The 19,936-nt window shown below is 41.3% G+C and overlaps 1 protein-coding gene across 1 annotated transcript in view; it reads right to left on the bottom strand.

Moving 5' to 3' along the window:
- Window positions 1-19,936, bottom strand: part of ZNRF2 (zinc and ring finger 2) — a 60,311-nt gene that overhangs the window by 6,111 nt on the left and 34,264 nt on the right. The window contains 2 exon segments of the mRNA XM_083825055.1: window positions 850-927; window positions 2,711-2,816. Coding sequence (XP_083681181.1) covers window positions 870-927; window positions 2,711-2,816 — 164 coding nt within the window. The 3' untranslated portion in view covers window positions 850-869.

Genomic DNA, 19,936 nt, shown 5'->3' with positions numbered 1-19,936 from the left:
TGCCAGCCCTTCAACAATCATACCACTGCAATGTGACCTGCAACACAGACTCGTGAAGCAAGGTGAAACAAGTGAACAGATAAATGCCAGCAATGAGGTCTTCAGACTTTTTTTTCCCCTAAATCTCTAGCAGAACAACAAAAACAAACCTTAACTTGCCGACCAGAATTTCAGATATCCATTCCTTTAAGAATTGTGATGTGTGTCGGTGTTTTGCAATGCTTGGGGGCAATAGTTTAATGCAAGATAAAGATTTAGAACTAGTCAACTGAAAGAATAAACCTATCCTTTAAACCTTTGACACTGATTACAGATCTGAAATGATTAACACCAAACATAAGCTGGAAAAATGTGAACCTCTGTGGGATGGGATAGATGGGAACATGTTAACTTTAAAAAAACAACAAAAAAAACATTCTGGAATGCATTAAAATGAAAGTGGTTTTGAAAATACCTAATTTCAACTTTTTTTTTCTTTTATGATTCCAAAAGCTTTCTGTCAGAAATAAATGCCAGTACTTGTGGAACAATCCAAAATTAAATGATTGTATTATTTTGATCTTGTTTCTTTTCCACAGAAAAAGTACTCTTTAAAAGTTAATGCTAAAACTTCACTGGCACTGACTTGCCACTTTCCAGTACTAAAAACGAAATACACCATTTCAGACTACACCACATAAGGATGCAGAAACCTTTTACATATTGTAATATACGTCATTACTTACTGATTAACCTTGCTGTTCTGAGACACAGTAGCAAATTCACAAATTAAGAAAATAGCATCGAGAGTTATTTCAGATAATCAAAATATTTGTTGTTGAAATGTACATGTCTGAAAAGAAATATTACCTAAAAACATGAATCTTCTCTTAATCTGATGGATGCTCAGGGCAAGATCTATTTACTTCAAACCATTCATCTATGCAGCTGTTGGATGCAAGACAAAAATGAAAACGATTGACATGAAAATCCCAGTAACAGCAGTAAGAAATGCATATAAATAGGTATTTCATAATTTCCACAAATAGTTGGATTTTATATTAACAAAGAATTACATGTATCTACACAAATCCACGTACACATTCAACATCTTCATATATTCACAAACAAAGAATATATTTCAACATTCCTTGAAAACATAATAACCCAAAACCACAGCTGTATTTGGATATTAAACACTGCTGAACAGCTAAATATCTTAAGTGTTAAAATCTGCTAGGGAAGTATTTTACCAACTACTTAGCCAGCTGTCCAAAACTTTATTTTTCAATTCTCCAAATTTCCCAAACATTTTGGATTTGGCAACTAAAATAAGAAACTCTTTAGATTTAACTGCAAACCCAACTTTCTTTTATCTATCTAATTATTTATTTTTGGGGAAACGTACATTTCCTTTTGAAATTATGAATTTGATGTCCAGAATTGCATTGACAAAACATTTGAGCAAGCATTTGTGACTTATCCTGCAGAGGATGCCTATGGCTAGAAGGTCTCTGGCGAGGTGCCCACCTCATGGCAGGACTCCTCTGGGCCCAGAATGGGTCGCACTGTTCACGCTCAGCCCAGGCTAACGGTGCCACGGGTGGCTGGTTCTCTTCTCCCCGGAACAGACAGGGCAATGCTGCTGGGCTGTTTGTGTTGGCCCAGCAGCCAAACCACCCTGTGTGCAGTAGGGAGTTCGTGTGTTCCCATGGCAAGTGGGTGAAGGTCAGCAGGGCAGGAGGTGTCAGACCTCCTGCTGCACCTTCCCTGGGGTCGCTGCCAGCTTTGTGTGTCAGGTGGTGCACGCAGAGATGAGGGGAAGCCCAAAGTGAATGTTGCATGCCACAACTGGTAAAGCTGTGACCAGGCTGCTTTCTGAGGCCAGCTTCAGGAGCTGGCAGATGGTCAGGGATCCAGCTGGACAGACCACTGCAGGTACTTCCTTGCCTGAAACCCACAGAAAACCATGGGGAGCAGAAGAGTGTCTGGGATCACAGTGAGTCACTGACGTGTCCCGTGGGACTATCTGGAAATGGATATCCAGCCTCAACCTCTTGCTTCTTTCTGAAACACATACATGGCTCAGATGATGGCTTGTGGGCTTCCATCAGTCAGACATCGGGATGGGTTGCCCAGGGAGGTGGTGGAGACACCATCCCTGGGGGTGTTAAAGGAAAGGCTGGACGTGGTGCTTAGGGACATCGTTTAGTAGGTGACACTGGTGGTAGGGGGATGGTTGGACCAGGTGATCTTGGAGGTCTTTTCCAACCTTAATGATTCTAAGGATATTGTCTTACATCATTCATTGACATCTTACTTGCTGTAGTTACAGACATTTGCGAAAATAAGTACGAAACAGGCTTAAAATGTGCTCCCTCTCCCGCCTTCTAGCATTTAACAAAACTGTTATAACATAAACACACACAACCTAAGCTAAACAGCTATGATGTGCACTCCTTCCTCACACAGGTGATTTCACCTTATTTCTTTTTTCCTGTGGACTTTTCATGAAAGTGACAGAAGACTACAGTAGGAGAAGATGACTTCAAATACACTGGTAGAAATTACACTAGGGGAAATGCAGAAAGATGGTATTTAAAATTCATCTTTAGGGTTGTTACTGTTCATTTTTTGTTTGTTTGAAGTGTAAAAGGCAATTAGGTTTTAGTGAAGTTACCCCATAAATGCAACCTTCTGGAATTCTGTCTACATCGTGAGGAATACTTGCCCTTTATGATATATGCAGAGGCAAGGCAGCCGTGCTATAGTATCTCCTTGCTGCAGCTCTTCCAGGCATATTGCACACTCCCCAGTATCTTTACTCAGCACATCCTCTGAAAAAAGAGCACAAGATTGAACAGTTAAAAAGCAGACTACAACAAGGAAAGTATTCTCTATTCATAACATCAAGGACAGCTACAGAAGATACTTCTTAACCTGCAGAAAGCCCTCTCAAGGTGAGGTTCATTCACACATGCCAGGTGACAGAAGATTCCTAACGGGAGACATCTTAACTGCTCAAATTAAAGTATAGTTATGATTCAGTTTCTTGCCTAAACACTGCTGTAGCTCAAAATGAAGTCCTGTAGGAAGACAACCACATGGAGAAGAGGGGTAGCTATCATCAACAGCCGGTAATCCTTTGTTGTTTATACTCTCTCAGCAGATGCACATCCCACCACACAGATTGCTCTGATCTGAACTGGGAAACCTGAGCTCCGAACCACACAGCTGCTGCATACACAAGCTGTGCTGCTGACCCCAAGAGCCAAGCCCTGGAAGAAGTTGGTACCATCATCCAGATGGTGCCATCATCCAGACGGCACCTAGTGCCTCCAGGGCTCTGAGGATTCATTCTGGGTGGGTTTTGCTCAGCTGTCCCCTCCTCTCCATGTTCAGTTGTCACTACAGAAGTTAAGTCCAAGCTCAAAAATAACGTTTCTCTGGGCGAGACACTGACGTTAATTTACTGGGTACAGATTTTATTAATTTCCTCCCTCTAAACACAGCCTGTCATTTGCTTTCTTCTACTATCCCACTATTCTCTCTTCTATATATCTGGCTTTCTCTAACTTTTACCAGCCTCTCCAGTACTCTTATTTCACGTCTTCCTCCTCCCCTTCTCACATCGCATCAGCATGTTCTACTACATCCCATCTACCTTTTCCTCAATGTAATTATCTGACTGTTGGCAATAGGAATGAAAGTTTTCCATCAGGGAAAGATCAGTGCTGAAGACCCTAAATTCCAGGCGATATTCATTTCTTGCAGCATTACCAAGTCCCAAAAGAAATGAGGAAAAAGTAAGTTACTAGGAATGCATAAGAGTTGGCTTTCAAACAGAAGTTTCTGGGAAAATATTTTTAATAAAAACCTTCTCTCTTGGACACTGCTCTCAGCCAGAAGGCGGGATGCACAATTCAGCCTTAGCACAACACAGACCAGGAGGTCACACAAGGCCCAGTTTGCCAGAAGCAGGTTAAGAGCATTGGTTAGAAGCGACCTCACGCAGCGCACTGTTACCAAAAGGGGACCATGCAGCAACCAAGCAATCTCTGGCAGATCAGAACAGTGCACACTTGGCAAAGTAAGGACCGTGTGTTTGAATTTCTGCAGCTTCTGGGGAAAAGTTTCCCCTTTGTAACCAAAAGGAGTCTAAAGGGACTGTTTGTGGAGACTGTGATTCCCTGGTATGACCAAGAAACCGTCATCTTTAACGTATGTTCTCCAGTGTCTCCAATACTTGTCACTGTGACTTTCCAAGCAGACAGAAAATGACGAACATACAGCTAAAGAGCCATCGCTGCCACAACAAGTGAAATGAAGATGCATGAAATCGTGTCTACCTTGTTTCTCCAGGAACTGTAGCGCACTGTCTTGCAGGTGCTTGGGTTTCTAAAAGGGTACTTGTTTCAGTCTCTGCTATATTCATTGGTTATGCTAAAAATGCAGTATAATGCCATGTGTGTGGCATCTTCATGGGGATATGTGAAGAATATCTAACGTGAGACGAAATGTTATAAAGAAAAAATACCCCCTCAAAACATAATACACACACCACAGTGAAGAAAATTAAAAAATGTATTTTACACATGGTAATATTATTTGTAGGCATTGTTTTAAGAAATCGCTTCTTTTTTTTCTATCAGAAGTTGTAAGCATCCATGAACCAAAGAAGAAAAGCAATTTAAAACAATGCAAAAGCTCTTAAAAACTCATCTGTTCTTACAAAATCCTGACGCTAAGAACCTGCCCTGAAGAAGGTACTATGGATAAATACTTTCTTGTCTATTTTTTTTTTTTGTATGAAAAGATACGAAAACATCTGACACCAGGAGACAAAGACTGTACAGACAGTATTGTCCTGGTACAGAGATATTAATCTTTGCCCGAGGCTCTCAGACACTACCCTCTTAGACTGCCTGTTTGTTCAAATACTTTGCCAAAAGTCCTATAAGCACATCTACTCTTCCTACAGCTGGGTTACAGGAAGAAGTGCCATAAATAATTCAAGCACTTACCATATACGCAGAGCTCACTTAATAAAAATCATTTTTTCCAGAGTTACTTTATCAGCAATTGGTGCCCAAAACAAAACGGCACTAAGACACCTCCAGTGAATTAAACCTCAGGCTCCTTTCCTCAGCGCTCTCAAGAGGGAGGCATTTAGACAAGCTTTGATGACAAAAATTAAAATGCTGTCCAGTAATAATAAAATTTATAACAGAAAACATTCCTGTGAACTGCTTTTACATCACTCTCTATTGTACGTGTCTGGCTTAACATGTGCTCCCCAGACTTCACAATGTTTGGGTCAGACCTCCTGCTGAGCATTTTGAGAAGATTCTGCACCTTTTGGCTAGCACCAGGATGAGATGCCAATTTAAACATTTTTATCTCCCACCATCCCTGGCCTAAGTGTCTGAGACTCCTTTTCTTTCCTCCAGTCCTCCCATACTCTCCCCAGATGCCATTAGTCTCCCTCTTGCCAGTACTGGCCCTACTGAGCAAGCCCCAGGCAAACACCTTGCCCCCCCTCCCTGGCTTCAGCCCTGACTTTCCCGCTGGGATGCTGCTGTTGGGTGCACACCACGCTTGACACAGTCATGCCAGGAGGAGCTGGTGTAAACGCTGAATGTGGCTTTGGAAACCCAGCATGGTTCTGTCACAGCTGGAGTAGGTGGGAAAGGTTTTGTTAATAGGTTTCAATGGCCTTCTTCCTCTTAAACACCACCGAGTTAGCACTGTGCACTTCTTGTGTCACCTTGTGGATCCTGTCAGGCTCTCACACAAGAGGAAAAGTAAGTACTGAAGAAATAGGCACAAAATACCCAACTGTTATGAATGCCCGAGTGCAACTTGGCACTGCCCGCCAACAGAGTCCAACCGATGCAACTACTCTACAACTGGCCACACATGGAGAGTGGCAACACCAATACCGAATTGTTCAAGGACATGCCACACTTTTAGACTGACTCCATTTTCACAACTTGATGTGATTCAGATCACCAGTCCCAGATAAACAGGAGGGGAAAAATAAACTGTTTGACCTGGACCCAGTCAGGCTTTCTTCTGTACTTGTTTCATACAGCCCTGTCCTGTACAAACACTGGCTTACACCAGATTGAAGTCACTTTGGGGGCCATTTACCACTGACTTTTAAATGCATCTGTTATGGAAAAATGTGTAAATGATTTCACATAGACCCACTGCAGTCTGAACAACTTTTTTGTTTTCATAATTTCTTGTAGTGCAGTGATTCATCAGATGCATATTATTCATTTTACCTTTTTTTTTTTTTTTAGGAGAAAAAAAGAGAAAGGAGAAAAAAGAGAAAGGAGAAAAAAAGAGAAAGGAGAAAAAAAGAGAAAGGAGAAAAAAAGAGAAAGGTGAAAAAAGAACAGTTTGAGATCTCACCAATGTTATGGTTAAAACGTTCATATCAGTGTATTACCTAAATGGAAGTGGGAAGAGGAAATGAGCAGAAGCCACATTTTTCCATTTCGCCCACACATGCATACATACACAAACACTCACCACACCCCCACATCCATCTGCCTCACACCAAACAGGAGGTAAACACTCCTCCACCTTCCCAGCTATTGCAACAAGCACTCACTAGCCCAAGACCGGTGTCAAAGATGAAATCTGGCAAAAGAGCAGAGTATTTCCCTCCTGTGTCTGCTCAAATACTTCTTTCTCCACTATCCCTGCTTAATAGGACTAGTATTTTAACTTTTGGTTGTCAGTAATTTTTCCTTCCAGAATCCTACTTTTATCTTTACTGACAGATAATTTCTATTCCACTTGAGCATTTGTAGCTAGATACGCAGTAATCTAAAATACAATCATCCTGGCAACTCTGTACATAAATTTGATTAAAAACATTTTCTAGAACTTTTGAAAAATATATCTAAAAATTAAAATCTAAAAAGCCACCAGCTCAGCCATGGTTAAAATTATAGGCAATGCCCATGATGAAATAGTCTGTCTTTAAACTGAGGACTGCAAAAGCACATGCAATACATACCCCATGCATGAAATCATTTAAATGTGTGCTACCGCTTTCTGTTTCTCTTTTTAAAATGCAGATAGAAGTAGCCCTAGACTCAGGAAACCCTGAGTCAAATCATGAAGGCTGCGCTTGGGGAGATATAACCTTGCAGCTGCAGTATTTTTTCTCTCTAGACATTCAGTGGAACACAAATTAGAAAGACCTTCGATCTAAGTGTGATTTTATTTTTTATTTTTTAAATATCAACAGTTTTTTCCAAACACTTATAAGCTTAAATTTCTGTAGAAGTTGCCACCACAGGTAGCTTAACAGTGAAGAGAACACTAAAGCACACCCTATCATGAATATGACTGAAACTGTTTGGAATACACCTTCTGAACAGGATCTTAGCAGCATTAAAACTGGCAAAATAAGAGCCTTAAGGGGTTTAAAAACCTTGATGAAACTTCATTAAACAGCATATTACCATATATGTTACACATTCGTTCATTTTTTGTTACTGATCACTAAAACTCTTTCAGTTAAGTACTAGAGACTTTTTTTTAAAAAAAATGGTAAATAATACATCAAGCTCTAGACATCTAGAATCCAACATTTATTTGCACAAATTTCATTAATTCTTTCACATTGCAGAATTTATTCTACACTTTTACTAACGTTGCCTTCTGGGAAGATCCAAAGTATTTCCTTATACAGTTACAAAAACAAGCAGACCAACTGAACCTACGCTTTCCACAGGTAACTATTTGGTAGCCAGCAAGTAGGTGTATGGGATTAACACACTGATAGAACATGTTATTGACTTCATTTTTATTTTTATTTATTTTATTGACTCCCACCTGCATCTATTTCCCCCCCACACACACACTCTTTCCAGCTGCACTGGCAGCCAAGAGGGCCCGCCATGTCCTGGGGTGTGTCAGGCACGGCACTGTGTGCAGTGTGGGGCACCACGATATAAGAAGGACATAAAACTATTAGAGAGTGTCCAAAGGAGGGCTATAAAGATGGTGGAGGGTCTAGAGGACAAGATGTATGAGGAGTGGCTGAGGTCCCTTGGTTTGCTCAGCCCAGAGCAGAGCAGGCTGAGGGGAGGCCTCATGGCGGCCTGCAGCTGCCTCACGAGGGGAGCGGAGGGGCAGGCGCTGAGCTCTGCTCTCTGGGGACAGCGACAGGACCCGAGGGGACGGCATGGAGCTGGGACAGGGGAGGGTCAGGCTGGGTGTTAGGGAAAGGTTCTGCACCCAGAGGGTGGTCGGGCACTGCAACAGGCTCCTCATGGCACTGGTCACAGTACTGAGCCTGTCAGAGTTCAAGAAGAAGGACAACGCTCTGAGACCTAGGGTTTGGTTTTTAGGTGGTCCCGCGTGGAGCCAGGAGTTGGACTTGACGATCCTTGTGGGTCCCTTCCAACTCAGGATATTCTGTGATTCTATTTACTACTACGTTTTTCTCCTCTGCACACCCATTTCCCCCAAAACATCATTCTTTCTAGGCCTACTTTTTCTACTTTCCTGCCTTACCCCCCCACATCATCTCATTTCATTTATAGTTACAATGCAGACACTGGAGAAAGGAGATGAAGATTAACATAATTAGCCACCATCAGTTACAAACACGATGGACAGCCTTCTTATTCAGGGTTAATATCCTTGTGAGAAGTGAACACAGGAATTGAAGGGAAAGGGGCCATTATGCAGGGCATGCTTCTCTCAGAGAGCTCAGGAACTATCCTTACAACATCATACTGACTGCAGGCAAAAGCCTTCTCTCCTGGTCCATCCTCAGCATTAGGAAAGAAAGCAGCTTCTTTGAAATGCTGCCCTTGCTTCGGTACTGGGGCTGGACAAGAGGAACATCTTTGGTTCAGCATTCTCCAGCTGGGGATCATTCTTGAATGACCAGGTCAGCCCTCTGCTGCAGAGCTCAAAAACGGAGGCAGAAAGACTCTGAAGGACAGCTGATTCTTTACTGCTCAGTGGGCCCTAAGTAGCAGGGGGAAGATCATTCAGTTGTCACTGCAAAAGATGCTGATTTTCTCCCTCCAAGCTTCCCAAGCTATAGGTTCTGAGAGCAGACTTAGTGAGGCACAGCTGAATATGTTGGCTTGGCTCACCGATGAAGCTGTTCTCTGCAGCTAGAAATTACGCTTTGCCCTGCCCTCAGCAAGGAACGAACCTTCTGAAGAAACAGTGGGTTCTTGACCAGAAACAATTCTTATTTGTCTCTGTAGCTCAAATAATAAAAGGTATGATTTTTGAAGTCTAGTGCTTTTACTAGAGCCTCAGCTAAGTGATTTTCAACATTTACAACAGCAGAAAGCTGAGTGCACGGTAGTTCAGAATTCAGCTTTATTGAGTAACTTTAATTCAAGTTCCTTCTTATTCTGCTGAAAAAAAAACCCACTAATATCCAAGTGCTACTCAACCATGTACACATTGCCACTTTCCATGCATTTCCAACAAACACAGCTTCAAACACAATTGCACAACTTGCACTGTAATACTCTGAACTTAACCAATCTGAAAACACCTTCCCCACGACAATGTACAAAAACAAAACCTCTCCTAAAACCAACCAGCTACAGAAAATGTGACACTTCCTCAAATACCAACAAAGCATTTGGTGAATTGTGTGTGTGTGTTGGGGGGAGATGATTGGCATCTTCCTCTTCTTTGCTTGCAACGTGGCAGCCTGTTATAATTTCCTATTCAAAGTCCAAATATTATCCTTGTTCTCTCTTTCCCTCTCATGTTCTCAGTGCTGGTCCAAGACTGAGATATCTGTACACGAATAGATACCCGTCATGAAAGGCTTCCTGCACAAATACTGCCTACAGTCTTTGGCTCTCCTCTCTCCTTAAACACAAGCACAGCACCAAGGGAGCAGACAAAATGAAGAAAGTGAAAGTCATAAGAAAAATATTTGCAATGGAATATGGCCTAATTTGCAATACCTGCATCACAAACACCTAGAGAGAAGTGGCTGTAGAAGTTTCATTGCTTCTCAGCTAAAGCCCAAATTTTAAGAACTGAATTTAGATTTTTGTGCAACAGTCTCAACCTTCAGAAGCCAGTTCTCAGAAATAACTAGATGTTTCCTGTTCAGTCAGATAAGGATCGGGTGTGTCTGGTAGTGAAAAAATATTCACTTTGTATCGAATAAAGATGAAAACAGGAATAGTAGTGATAGACATCCTTTCTATTCAACTCACTCCCCAGAAAAGTCTATAGTTCTGGCTACCTTGATACAATTCTAAGCAGGTAAACTAAAGAAAAAAAAAGAGGAGAGGTATTTGTGCACTGAGAAAAGCAGTTCTTTGGTGAAGTAGTTTACCTCAGTGGCCACAATGGAAATCTATCTACAACTTCAAGAGATGTGGTCTCAATACAAACTACCGTACCGCACAAAAACCCTTCAAGTCACAAGTAATATGGCTTTCATACAACATCGAATTAACATATGTTTGCATCCCAGGACTCATGATGCAGAGCTAGGCTTTGAAAAAAGGCCAAGCAGTCTGGGAAATAAAGCTCCTCAACTCCAAACAACTACATCATAGCCACTCACTCCTAAGCTATGATGATCAGTGTACCAACTTTCTCAAACCACATTCATGCTTTTGGTACAGAGTATTGGGGTGAAATAGATAATCACACAAGTTAAATTTTATTAGCCTGATTGGACATGAAATGCCTTGTGCTCCTGTCTTGAGATTTATTGCCAGAGTGACTCTGCGTTTCCACAGTGATTCAAGATTTGCTCTGGAGACAGTGGAGACAATTATCTGATTGACTCTGAAAGATCTGCTTAATCTATAGTCTTTCCAACTTCTATTTAATCAGTCTGCTTGCAGTTTGATGTCCTTGAACATTAAATCATCTCAGGATAGCTAAACAACCTTCTCCTCTTGTGCAGATTTCTAATGACAAGTTCTGTTCACCACATTTGTAAGTACTGTGTCTTTACGCTTTCAAATTTTTGTCTAGATACAGGTACCTATTCACAGTAGAACCACAAACAGTGTTGTCTTCCAGAGTGTGATGTGAAGAGACTTTGTGCCAAACTTACCCATCCTATACCATCTCCATTACAAATGAACTGGTGCATACTTATGTTTTGAGTGACTGAAGGGGTAACTTCTTGAACAGTGTTCCTTGGGGTGCTGTGTCTGTCCCAGGGCTTCCCCCTCCTTTCAGAAACACTATTCTTGAGAGATAAAAATAATTCTAAATATTTCTCACCAGTAGGGGATTGAGTAAAAAAGTCTTGAACATAGCAGTAACAAACTAGTGCCCCACAGTACAACTACATCATGAATGCTGTACCCAAGCACTCACCGGTTTGAAACAAAAACTTCTTTATGGCAGCTCATGGAACAAAGAAGCTGCCTTTAGGCTGTTTTCTTTTTTTTTTTTTTTTTTTTTTTTAATTTTAAACCACATGACCTCTCCAGCTAGAAGTTATTAATCTTGTATAGGTCTTGTCAGGAGTTAAATCAAAAGTAGCATGTAAAGGGGCAAACCCACAAGAAATGAAAAAGAAGCAGAATAGGACTCCTCAGGAAACAGCGTGAAGAACTATCACTGGAGTATACCTCCTCCTTCGCTCCACTGCATAAGAATGATTTACACTTCTCAAGGCTGAGTTTACCATCAAAGAGGATCATATACCACAAACAAGCTACAAAAAGGAGTGGTTGAGTAAGTGGCCAGAGGCAACCAGCACGTACTGCTGACAGACAAAGAGTCTGCAGCAGTTAGAAAGGATTCTTATATAGCTGGGAGTTACTTGGGATGAATTAAACTTACAGATGTGGGCAAGAAAGAGCATCACCGCGAAATCCACACATGCAGATCTTTTATCATTTTTATTCTTTGGTACACAATGCTTCTTATCTTTGAGGAATAAATCAAAGAAAAATATTTAAGGGCTACTTATACATCCTTGACTATTTTGTACCAGCACTAAGTAACTGCTGACAGGGGCAAAATGAATTTAGGTCTGTTGAGAACTAGGGATTGCAATCCAGAGGTCAAGTCCAAAAAGGCCTGAACCGTATGGTTCCAGCTGGAGCAAGAGGCAAGAAATGCGAGAAAATTCGGTAGTGTAGTTTGCTTTGTGCAAAGATAACTTATTTAGCAAAGTTAATAAAAAACAAACAAAAAACCACCACAACCAACCAGGCATAAAACCCAGAGCAGTAGGGAAGCATCTACAGAAGCATCTTCTTGTAGAAAGTCATGTGGAAATTAGATACAATGAGGAAAAGATACCACTGTGGTCAGGAGGGGGAATAATTCCTTTCATGCAGAGACAGTTCCCTGCAAATAGTTTTATGGTCAGAAGGAAGACTTAACTATGATGCTGGAGTCTGTTAAAGCAAACAACTTTGCCAAATCAAGAATGGACATTATTGCCAAGAAGGCTCACATAGACTGGGAGAGGGAAACAGAGCGTGGATATAGCAAAATAGGTACTACAGAAGTTGACTGTCTCTCATCAAACTGAAGGAAAGGTCTGAAATGGCAAAGATCTGGCAAATGCAAGATGTTGATGTGACTGTACAAAAGGATCCCCACCAAGGCTAGGAAATCCCTCTTGCTTTGGCAGCTTTTAAAAGTGACTTTAAAAACACCTTTGGCAGCTTTTAAAAGTGACTTTAAAAAGACTTTAAGCTTATTTTTCCCCAGCATAAAGGAGACTAAAATGACTACAGAAGTGAGTTTTTCCAAACAGTGAGGTTCCAACCATTCATTGTCACTGAAACTATGGTCAGAAGCCAGATAAAAAAAAAAAAAAAAAAAAAAAAAAAAAAAAAGAAAATCATTACAAAGCAATTTGGAAGTTTCATTCTAGTAATGATCTGCAAGAAAATGAGAGCGTTGATGGGGACCTGCTGGCTTAATGAAAGGTATCTATGAGAATTCTCATTTACCACAACATAGGTAAAGCAGGCAGATTAGAAACCTTTATAGAAGGAAAGGGTATGAGAATAGTTTCTCTGAAGAGCAGAGAGAATGGAGCCCAGTTGTAGTTAGCTGTCCTTTTACTCTGGGCAACATGGGTTACTTTAATGGTGACTTGTTTTGAAGTTGACTGTAGGATTTGATTCAGTGTTTTGTTCACTTTGTTCTTTTTCGGGTTCTTATTCCAGTCTTCCTACAGATGCCCTGATCACACTGAATTTTCCCAGCTCTTTTCTCCAGTCCTTTAACAGTGGCCAAATAACTGACTCATTTCTTTGCAAGCTTGGAATGGCGTTTGGTTTGATCTGATGCAAAATGAATGCACAGGGAGCACTAAGGAAGATGGCATGAAGGATGAAACCGTAAGCCAAAGATCAAAACAAGAAGAGGGGAGAAAAAACAGGCATGTCTGACTAAGATGCTATTCTTAGGGAGGATACGATGCGTTACTGAGCACCACACGATGAAAATGCTGGTGCCAAAACTCAGCATGCATAAATTCTGGTTTATTAACCCTAGTGCCAGGTGCTACATCAACAGGGTGCTGTGCCCAGCAGGACCTAGATCAGTCTCCTCCAAGCAAAAATTGCATGTCTGGTGTCAGTGCGCACACAGGACAGGGATGTAATCACTGCATAATTTTCACTTGTTTTCCTTCCCTGTTCACAGCAGACAGACTGCTTTTTACGAGCTATTCCTATTTTAAATGTAATTAGCTTTGCTACAAAGATGGATCCCAGAACACATCTGAATGCAAGAAGTTCTGATAACATCAAATATTGAGTCAGTTTTCAAAGTTATCTCAATTTTTCTGCTCTACACTAACCCATAATCCAGTATAACAATTTATTCCAGCAAGCATAGAGAATATGGTGTTTCTGGTGCTAACAAATACCCACAGGATTTTACTATCCCAGTAAGTTACAGAGTATGTGGGCGTTTAGTTCCAACAACCTTCCTTTACTTTTCTAAAGCGAACAGCATCAACTTCTAGATCCTAGTAATTAAGTCAAATAAAAGAAACAATTTCAGTGTTCATCAATCATGATCATTCCTAATAATAACACAAGACGATTAACCCAGGAGATGGATTTAAAAAAAGAAGTCCCCAAAGACAATTCTCCAACATTTGTTCAGCTTTACACACACAATCTGGCAGTGTACTTCTACAACCGTATTAAAGTTTTATTTCTCTCCCCCTTTTTAAATCTACAGGCTATCAAAGCTATTGGACACCGTTACGACAACACGGTGTTTCAGCTAATAAAGCCATAGATCAAAACAGACTTGCTTAGAACAGGAGGGAAAAAGATAAAAACGTTAATCAAACGATTCCTTCCCCCCCATCTCCCCTCCCCCAAACATTGTTTATGGTCTAAAAAATTATCACTGAATCCTACATTACTGCTTAGTCACATGAAGGTTATCCATTACCCAACACTATACACAAAGGCTACCTAGACTTTGCACAAGAAAACAGGGGATGAGGAAAGTGGTAGAATTGATTGAAGTTTGATATGGCTTTGAATTTCAGACAGTCATTGGGGTAGGGTTAAAATGGAAGCCATCTAAGGTGTTTATGAGGAAACTTTAACAAGGTTTCATAACTGTTAATGTAGCTCACCACTAAACCTAAGTGAAGTTTTTCCTGTGCGGTAGAATTCAGGGTTACTTTGCAGCTGCAAAAATCTGTGGCCACAGAAGAGACGGTTACACAGACTTCAGAGAGCAAGGAGGTTCCTCCAGGGAGGACGTGCTGTAGCCTACCATGTGCTAGCCTTTGCAGCTTGGTAGCTCTGTCAGTATACAACCAATCAGTCATTGTCAATAGACAATTTACAAGCTGGTCTAGAATCACTGGATTTTGCTACAAATACCTAACTCTGGTAAATTTTTCTCTGTTAAGTAAGCAGTGACAATCATCCCCAACTTAGACGTGAGAGTACTCTACCACACTGTGTTTTCATTCAGCTTATTTTGAAAGAGCTAGGCTTGCTCTACCACTGAACTCCCCTGCAAAAATTGTACGAACTTCCTTTATTATTAAGGTCTTGAGTCTGCAAGTCAGAAGTGCAACACTATTTAAATAATTAAAGGGTAGCAAGTTTTAAAGCAAGATTTTAATCTGAAGGAAAAACAAAAATAACAATAACAACGACAAAACAAACCAAACCAACCAACCAAACAAACCCAAAACCAAAGAAACCTTACAAGTGGTATTTCAGGCTATATTTTCAATTGATCTGCCCTTGGGGCAGTTTCTGAGCAAGAGGGAATGCTGCTTATTGCTTTGTATTTCCTTAGGAAAAAAAAATCCAAATCTGCAAGTCATCTGTCCTAGTTCCCGCAAAACAGAATGGAAATTTGGGAAGGAAACACCATGAAATTCCAGCAAAGATCACTCAGTGAGATGCTGTTTGGCATTTATTTTTAAAAAAACTAAGATTTCAAGTCAAGTACATTTTATTTCAAATTTCAGCCAATGAAACATACTCTCTAAGGTTAGGAAAAGATGTGTGTTTTCAAGTGTATGGTTTCTGCAGAGCAGCTACAGAAAATATGTCAGTTTGCTACTAACAAACAAGTAAAATCTCAAGGTTTTAGAGGCATCAGACTTAAAGGCTGCAGAATTACTATTCAAAACTAGGAACATTATTTTCCCTGAAGCTAAATTCCCAGCAGTCACAAGACTGCAGCAGTTGCAGACACGATTTATGACATCCTCCGAATGACCTCTCAAAGCTAAAGACTGATTAAGTGTAAGACACGGAAGGTAGCTCCTATCTGCCCGGATCACATGATGCAGAGTCACAGCACCGTGAGCATTTGCTATTGAGCTAATAAAACTGCTCCTCGGCTTTCTGCTGCATGCCGCACCGCACTGCCATTATGTAACAGAAGCACAATGACATACAGAACATAGCGAGTCCTAACCTGATCCGAATCGCTCCTTTCTTCACCTGCACCTGTTCTTTGCAGCACCAGTTCACAGGTGTATCTGTAATTTTCTAGGACAAGAACTGTCATTTGACTTCAGCAGCACTGTCAGTACCAAAGCAAGACAACAGCAGCATCTGAGATTAGAAGTAGCTTGTAAGGAAAAGAAACAACTTGAGCTATTCAGCACATGAATGATTCTATTTTCTCTACTTCTTTCAGAAACAATCAGGCTTGTTCGACAGTTGTCAAAAGCTTTACTGTATTTATCCAGTGCTGCACAGAAAATATTCCCATGGCACATGTATGCATTTATGTAAGGGCGATTCCAACGTACTGAGAAAAAAAGTGTTGTCTCACCCTCAGGAGCTGAAGTAAGCATGAGGTGACATTATAGCTAGGTTGGCCAAGAGTGATTTATGATGGCTGTCGCAGGAAGTACTGTCTGGTGGCTTTAGGCCTGGCTCAAGGGCAAGTATGCAGAGAATCACCTACCAAAACAGCCTTCTCTCCAAAGGTTCATTAAAAAGAGCCAGTCCTATTCACAACAAATCAGGGAAAAGTTTAAAAGATGAATGGATGTGATGTCCGATGTCCCAAAGTTTTATACTCCTAGGTAAGATGCAAACACGTTAACTCGAATTCCATCACAGCAAGAAAATTTAGCATAATCTGTTGAGCATCCCCAAACCGCACCATGAAAATTAGCTGTCATAGCTGCTTTACAAACCAATGCTTCCCTTTCTCTTACATGAAGAGTAAGGTAATGAGCAACGTTGGTATCTTAAGCCGCCGACACCACTAAGCCTCCAAGATTGTATCTTACCAAGATAAATGGGGCCAGTTTGCAGCTCTGAGAAGTGTTCCAGACATTTGGGGCCCTTTTCTCTCAGTTACACTATGTTCCCATTTCACAAGCTTTCTTCACAGCCACACCATTAGAGATATACAACTTACTTTTTTTCCTGGTAGCAAAGGGTTGACAGTTTGTGGGTGTGGAGGAAAGATTAGAGACTGCAGCCTCTGAAAATGCTCCAACTCCACACTATCATGGACTGACCCAATTCATCCACTGACTGAGGCTCAAATGGGGTCACAGAAGCAAGTCCCACCTCCTTTAGGAGGTAGGCCCACATTGCAGATTGAGTGTGGCTTTACTTAGTGACATTTCTCACCACTACTCCTCAAAACGAACAACCTTCTCCCCAACAAAACTTAGCTGTAACAGGCTGGTTTTGGAGTGCTACTTTTCCATGAGACACCAAAAACTGCTGAAAGAGATTTGGTACGGTTGGAAGGAAATACAGCTTTCCTGAATACAAGGGAGGAAGAGCTAGAGTTGCCTATTCTTCTTGTCAGTCTGGTTTGAATGAGTAGCTACCCATGGCCTACACTGGTGAAAATCAGTGGAAGTTCTCTCCTTGCAGAAACGTTAAAGAATTCCTAAAGGGAGGAAGAGCGAACTAGTCAATATACTTTAATCAAGTTCTTCAAACGCAGTTTCCCTCCCTGAAACTGTGACAATGATTTGCAAGACAGACCATGAAAAGTCTGAGTTGACGTCGTACCAATTCACAGAATAACAGCTGTGCAAATGTCTGAGATTAAACTTTTATTTACAGTAGCAATGTTCCTCTACTGGCACATTAAACAAAATCTCCAAGTTCAACAGATGTTCATCAGTTCAAGTTATTTTTAAGAAATACATTAGAAAACAGTTTTAAAGCATTAAGGAAACTGAATGAACCTCCTACATAATCTGGAGGGTTTTCATGGGTACACAAGATCAAAATAGGAGGAAATGTCACTATTTTAGCTGCAGGCCCATGCTAAGTGTCTGTTTACATGTTAAATTATCCTGCAGAGTATGCTCTTCCCCTGTCACACAGCACCCCTGAGGACAGACTGCAGAACCACCTAGGGCAGAGCAAGAAGCTAGAATCTCTTGGTCGAGAATCTTGTTAGACTCCAAAATGGGAGAACTGAAAATTTCTAAGAAGAATTCTGTATCTCATATGAAGTGGAATGAAAGAACTGCTTTGCCTTGGTATTATTTTGTACTGCTTTGCTGAAAGTCTAGTCCTATTAAAGGATGAGGACAAGGAGGAAGGCTTAAGCTTTTCCTGGCAGACTGGCAAGATGCCCTTTTGCAAGGTCTTTTAGGGTATGGTCTCAGGAATCCTGGCAGAGACGTGAACTTGAAATTAATAATTCTCTTCATTTTCTTCAGACTGAAGTTTTGAGTCAAGACAGGTGACAGCATCGGCCCTGCTGAGTAAAACACCACCCTCCCCTTTTTCATGCACAGAAGTGACCAAGGAAATTAAGTCACTGCAGTGGGGAGAACTACCAGCATCACAGATCTCAGTGGTCCAGATGCCAGGCTGTGGTGCGCTTCCCCTCCACTGAGCAATATAAACTAAGTTCTGACAAAAGTAACTTGACCCAAAGATTTCAAAACAGCCACAAATCAACTAAGCTTACAACTTGTGCTGGAAAAAGAACAGGTCAGTCCCATTCACAAAGAACGTTTCAAAAATATTTTTGTTTAGTCCTTTAGGTCCTTTATGCATCAAAATGCATATACTATAGTTGTCATTTAGATTTTGAGAACTTCTACAGCAGGATCATTGCTCAGACAGATGCCATTTCATGATTCTGAAACTCGCACACAGGCCTCAGTTTCACCAAACACGCAGTACGACCACTTCTCTTTTTGAACTGATTTAGAATTAACAGAGTATTTATACCCTCGTGACAAAACCCTGCTTTGCTTCCTTGCTAATCTAAATCAGAGCACTGCTGGAGCTTGAGCACTGCTGCGGTTCAAGTCACCTTGAGTTCGGTTAGACGGCACCAAAATATTTGGCTGGCTGTGCCTGGTACTGGATTCAAACACCCTTAAAGACAAAGTATGTTGTTGAACAAGAAAAGCACGTCGAGTTTCACTCTTGTCTTCCTTCCAGTACACCTACCTTCATTTTCAATGTTCTGTCTGTAACAGTTTTGCCACGTACTGATCTTCCACTCAAAACAGAGCTGAATAAACTTTAAAAGTAAAACCGTACATGTAATCAGTGCTGTATATGATGCCTGACCCCCTGCTCTTTTTTGGTGTGAGGGCTCAAAATTTCACTTATGGTAATTAAAAAAAATTTGCGAAGTGGTTACCTTGAGGAAGGAAAAATCCTCTAACAGTTCACACGCTGGCTGCAAGATATATTATTCTCTCTCTGAAATTAGACTAGCAAAAGTTTTTCTCCAGGAAACGAACCTCGGTAAATATGTTGGCCGCTAACCAGACCCACTGCTGTATTTGAATTAGAGGCAGGGCGGCCTGAGCGAGAGCAGCCCTGATGTCAAAGCAGCGCTACCCCTGAGCGCGCAGCTTCCAGGAGGCCCGTTCAGAAAGTTTCCAGCAGGACGACGCTCCGACGCGAAGTGCTGACTTGCTGAAACCCAAAATATTCCGCAGGAATGTGCTACTTCAATCAAAACTTTTGAGAGAGGAGAGGCCGGCTCGCGGAGCCAGCCAAGCAGTGCAGTGAGCCGACTGGCTCTCCCCAGCTCCACGGGGTCACTGGCTTCCCCAGCTGGCTGGCCGCCAGGCTGCTGGGCCCTGCTGTCAGAGAGGCCCTTCAATAATAATAATAAAGTCTTACAAAGTGTTCCGAGAGGCAAACAAAGGCATTTCGAGAAGACAAACAGAATTACTTCAGACACAACCAGCTGCAAGGTTTCTTCAAAAGGAACTGGTGGCATTAGTTGCAAGCCCTCTAAAACTAGTTTGCCTTAAGTCCCAAGCAGCCCTCTCACCCGTGTCTTCTCAGGTCTTTTTAAACATCTTCCAATGAAAAAAATGCATCAATACTGTAAAAACACAAACTGAACAATAATTGCATTCAAAGCCTAAATTTCGCCAGGTAAGCCTGATCACCTGCTGTTCAGCAGTTGGTATTTATGTAGACCAACCCAACAGCAAAGAGGCCAAGGCAAGTTGCTTCCAAAGCACCGAGCCTTGCTTGAGAGAAGG

Source organism: Anser anser (assembly GCF_964211835.1).
Source record: "Anser anser genome assembly, chromosome: 2".
Lineage (NCBI taxonomy): Eukaryota > Metazoa > Chordata > Aves > Anseriformes > Anatidae > Anser > Anser anser.
The sequence above is the reverse complement of the archived record's forward strand: the minus strand, read 5'-3'. Positions and strand labels throughout refer to the sequence as shown.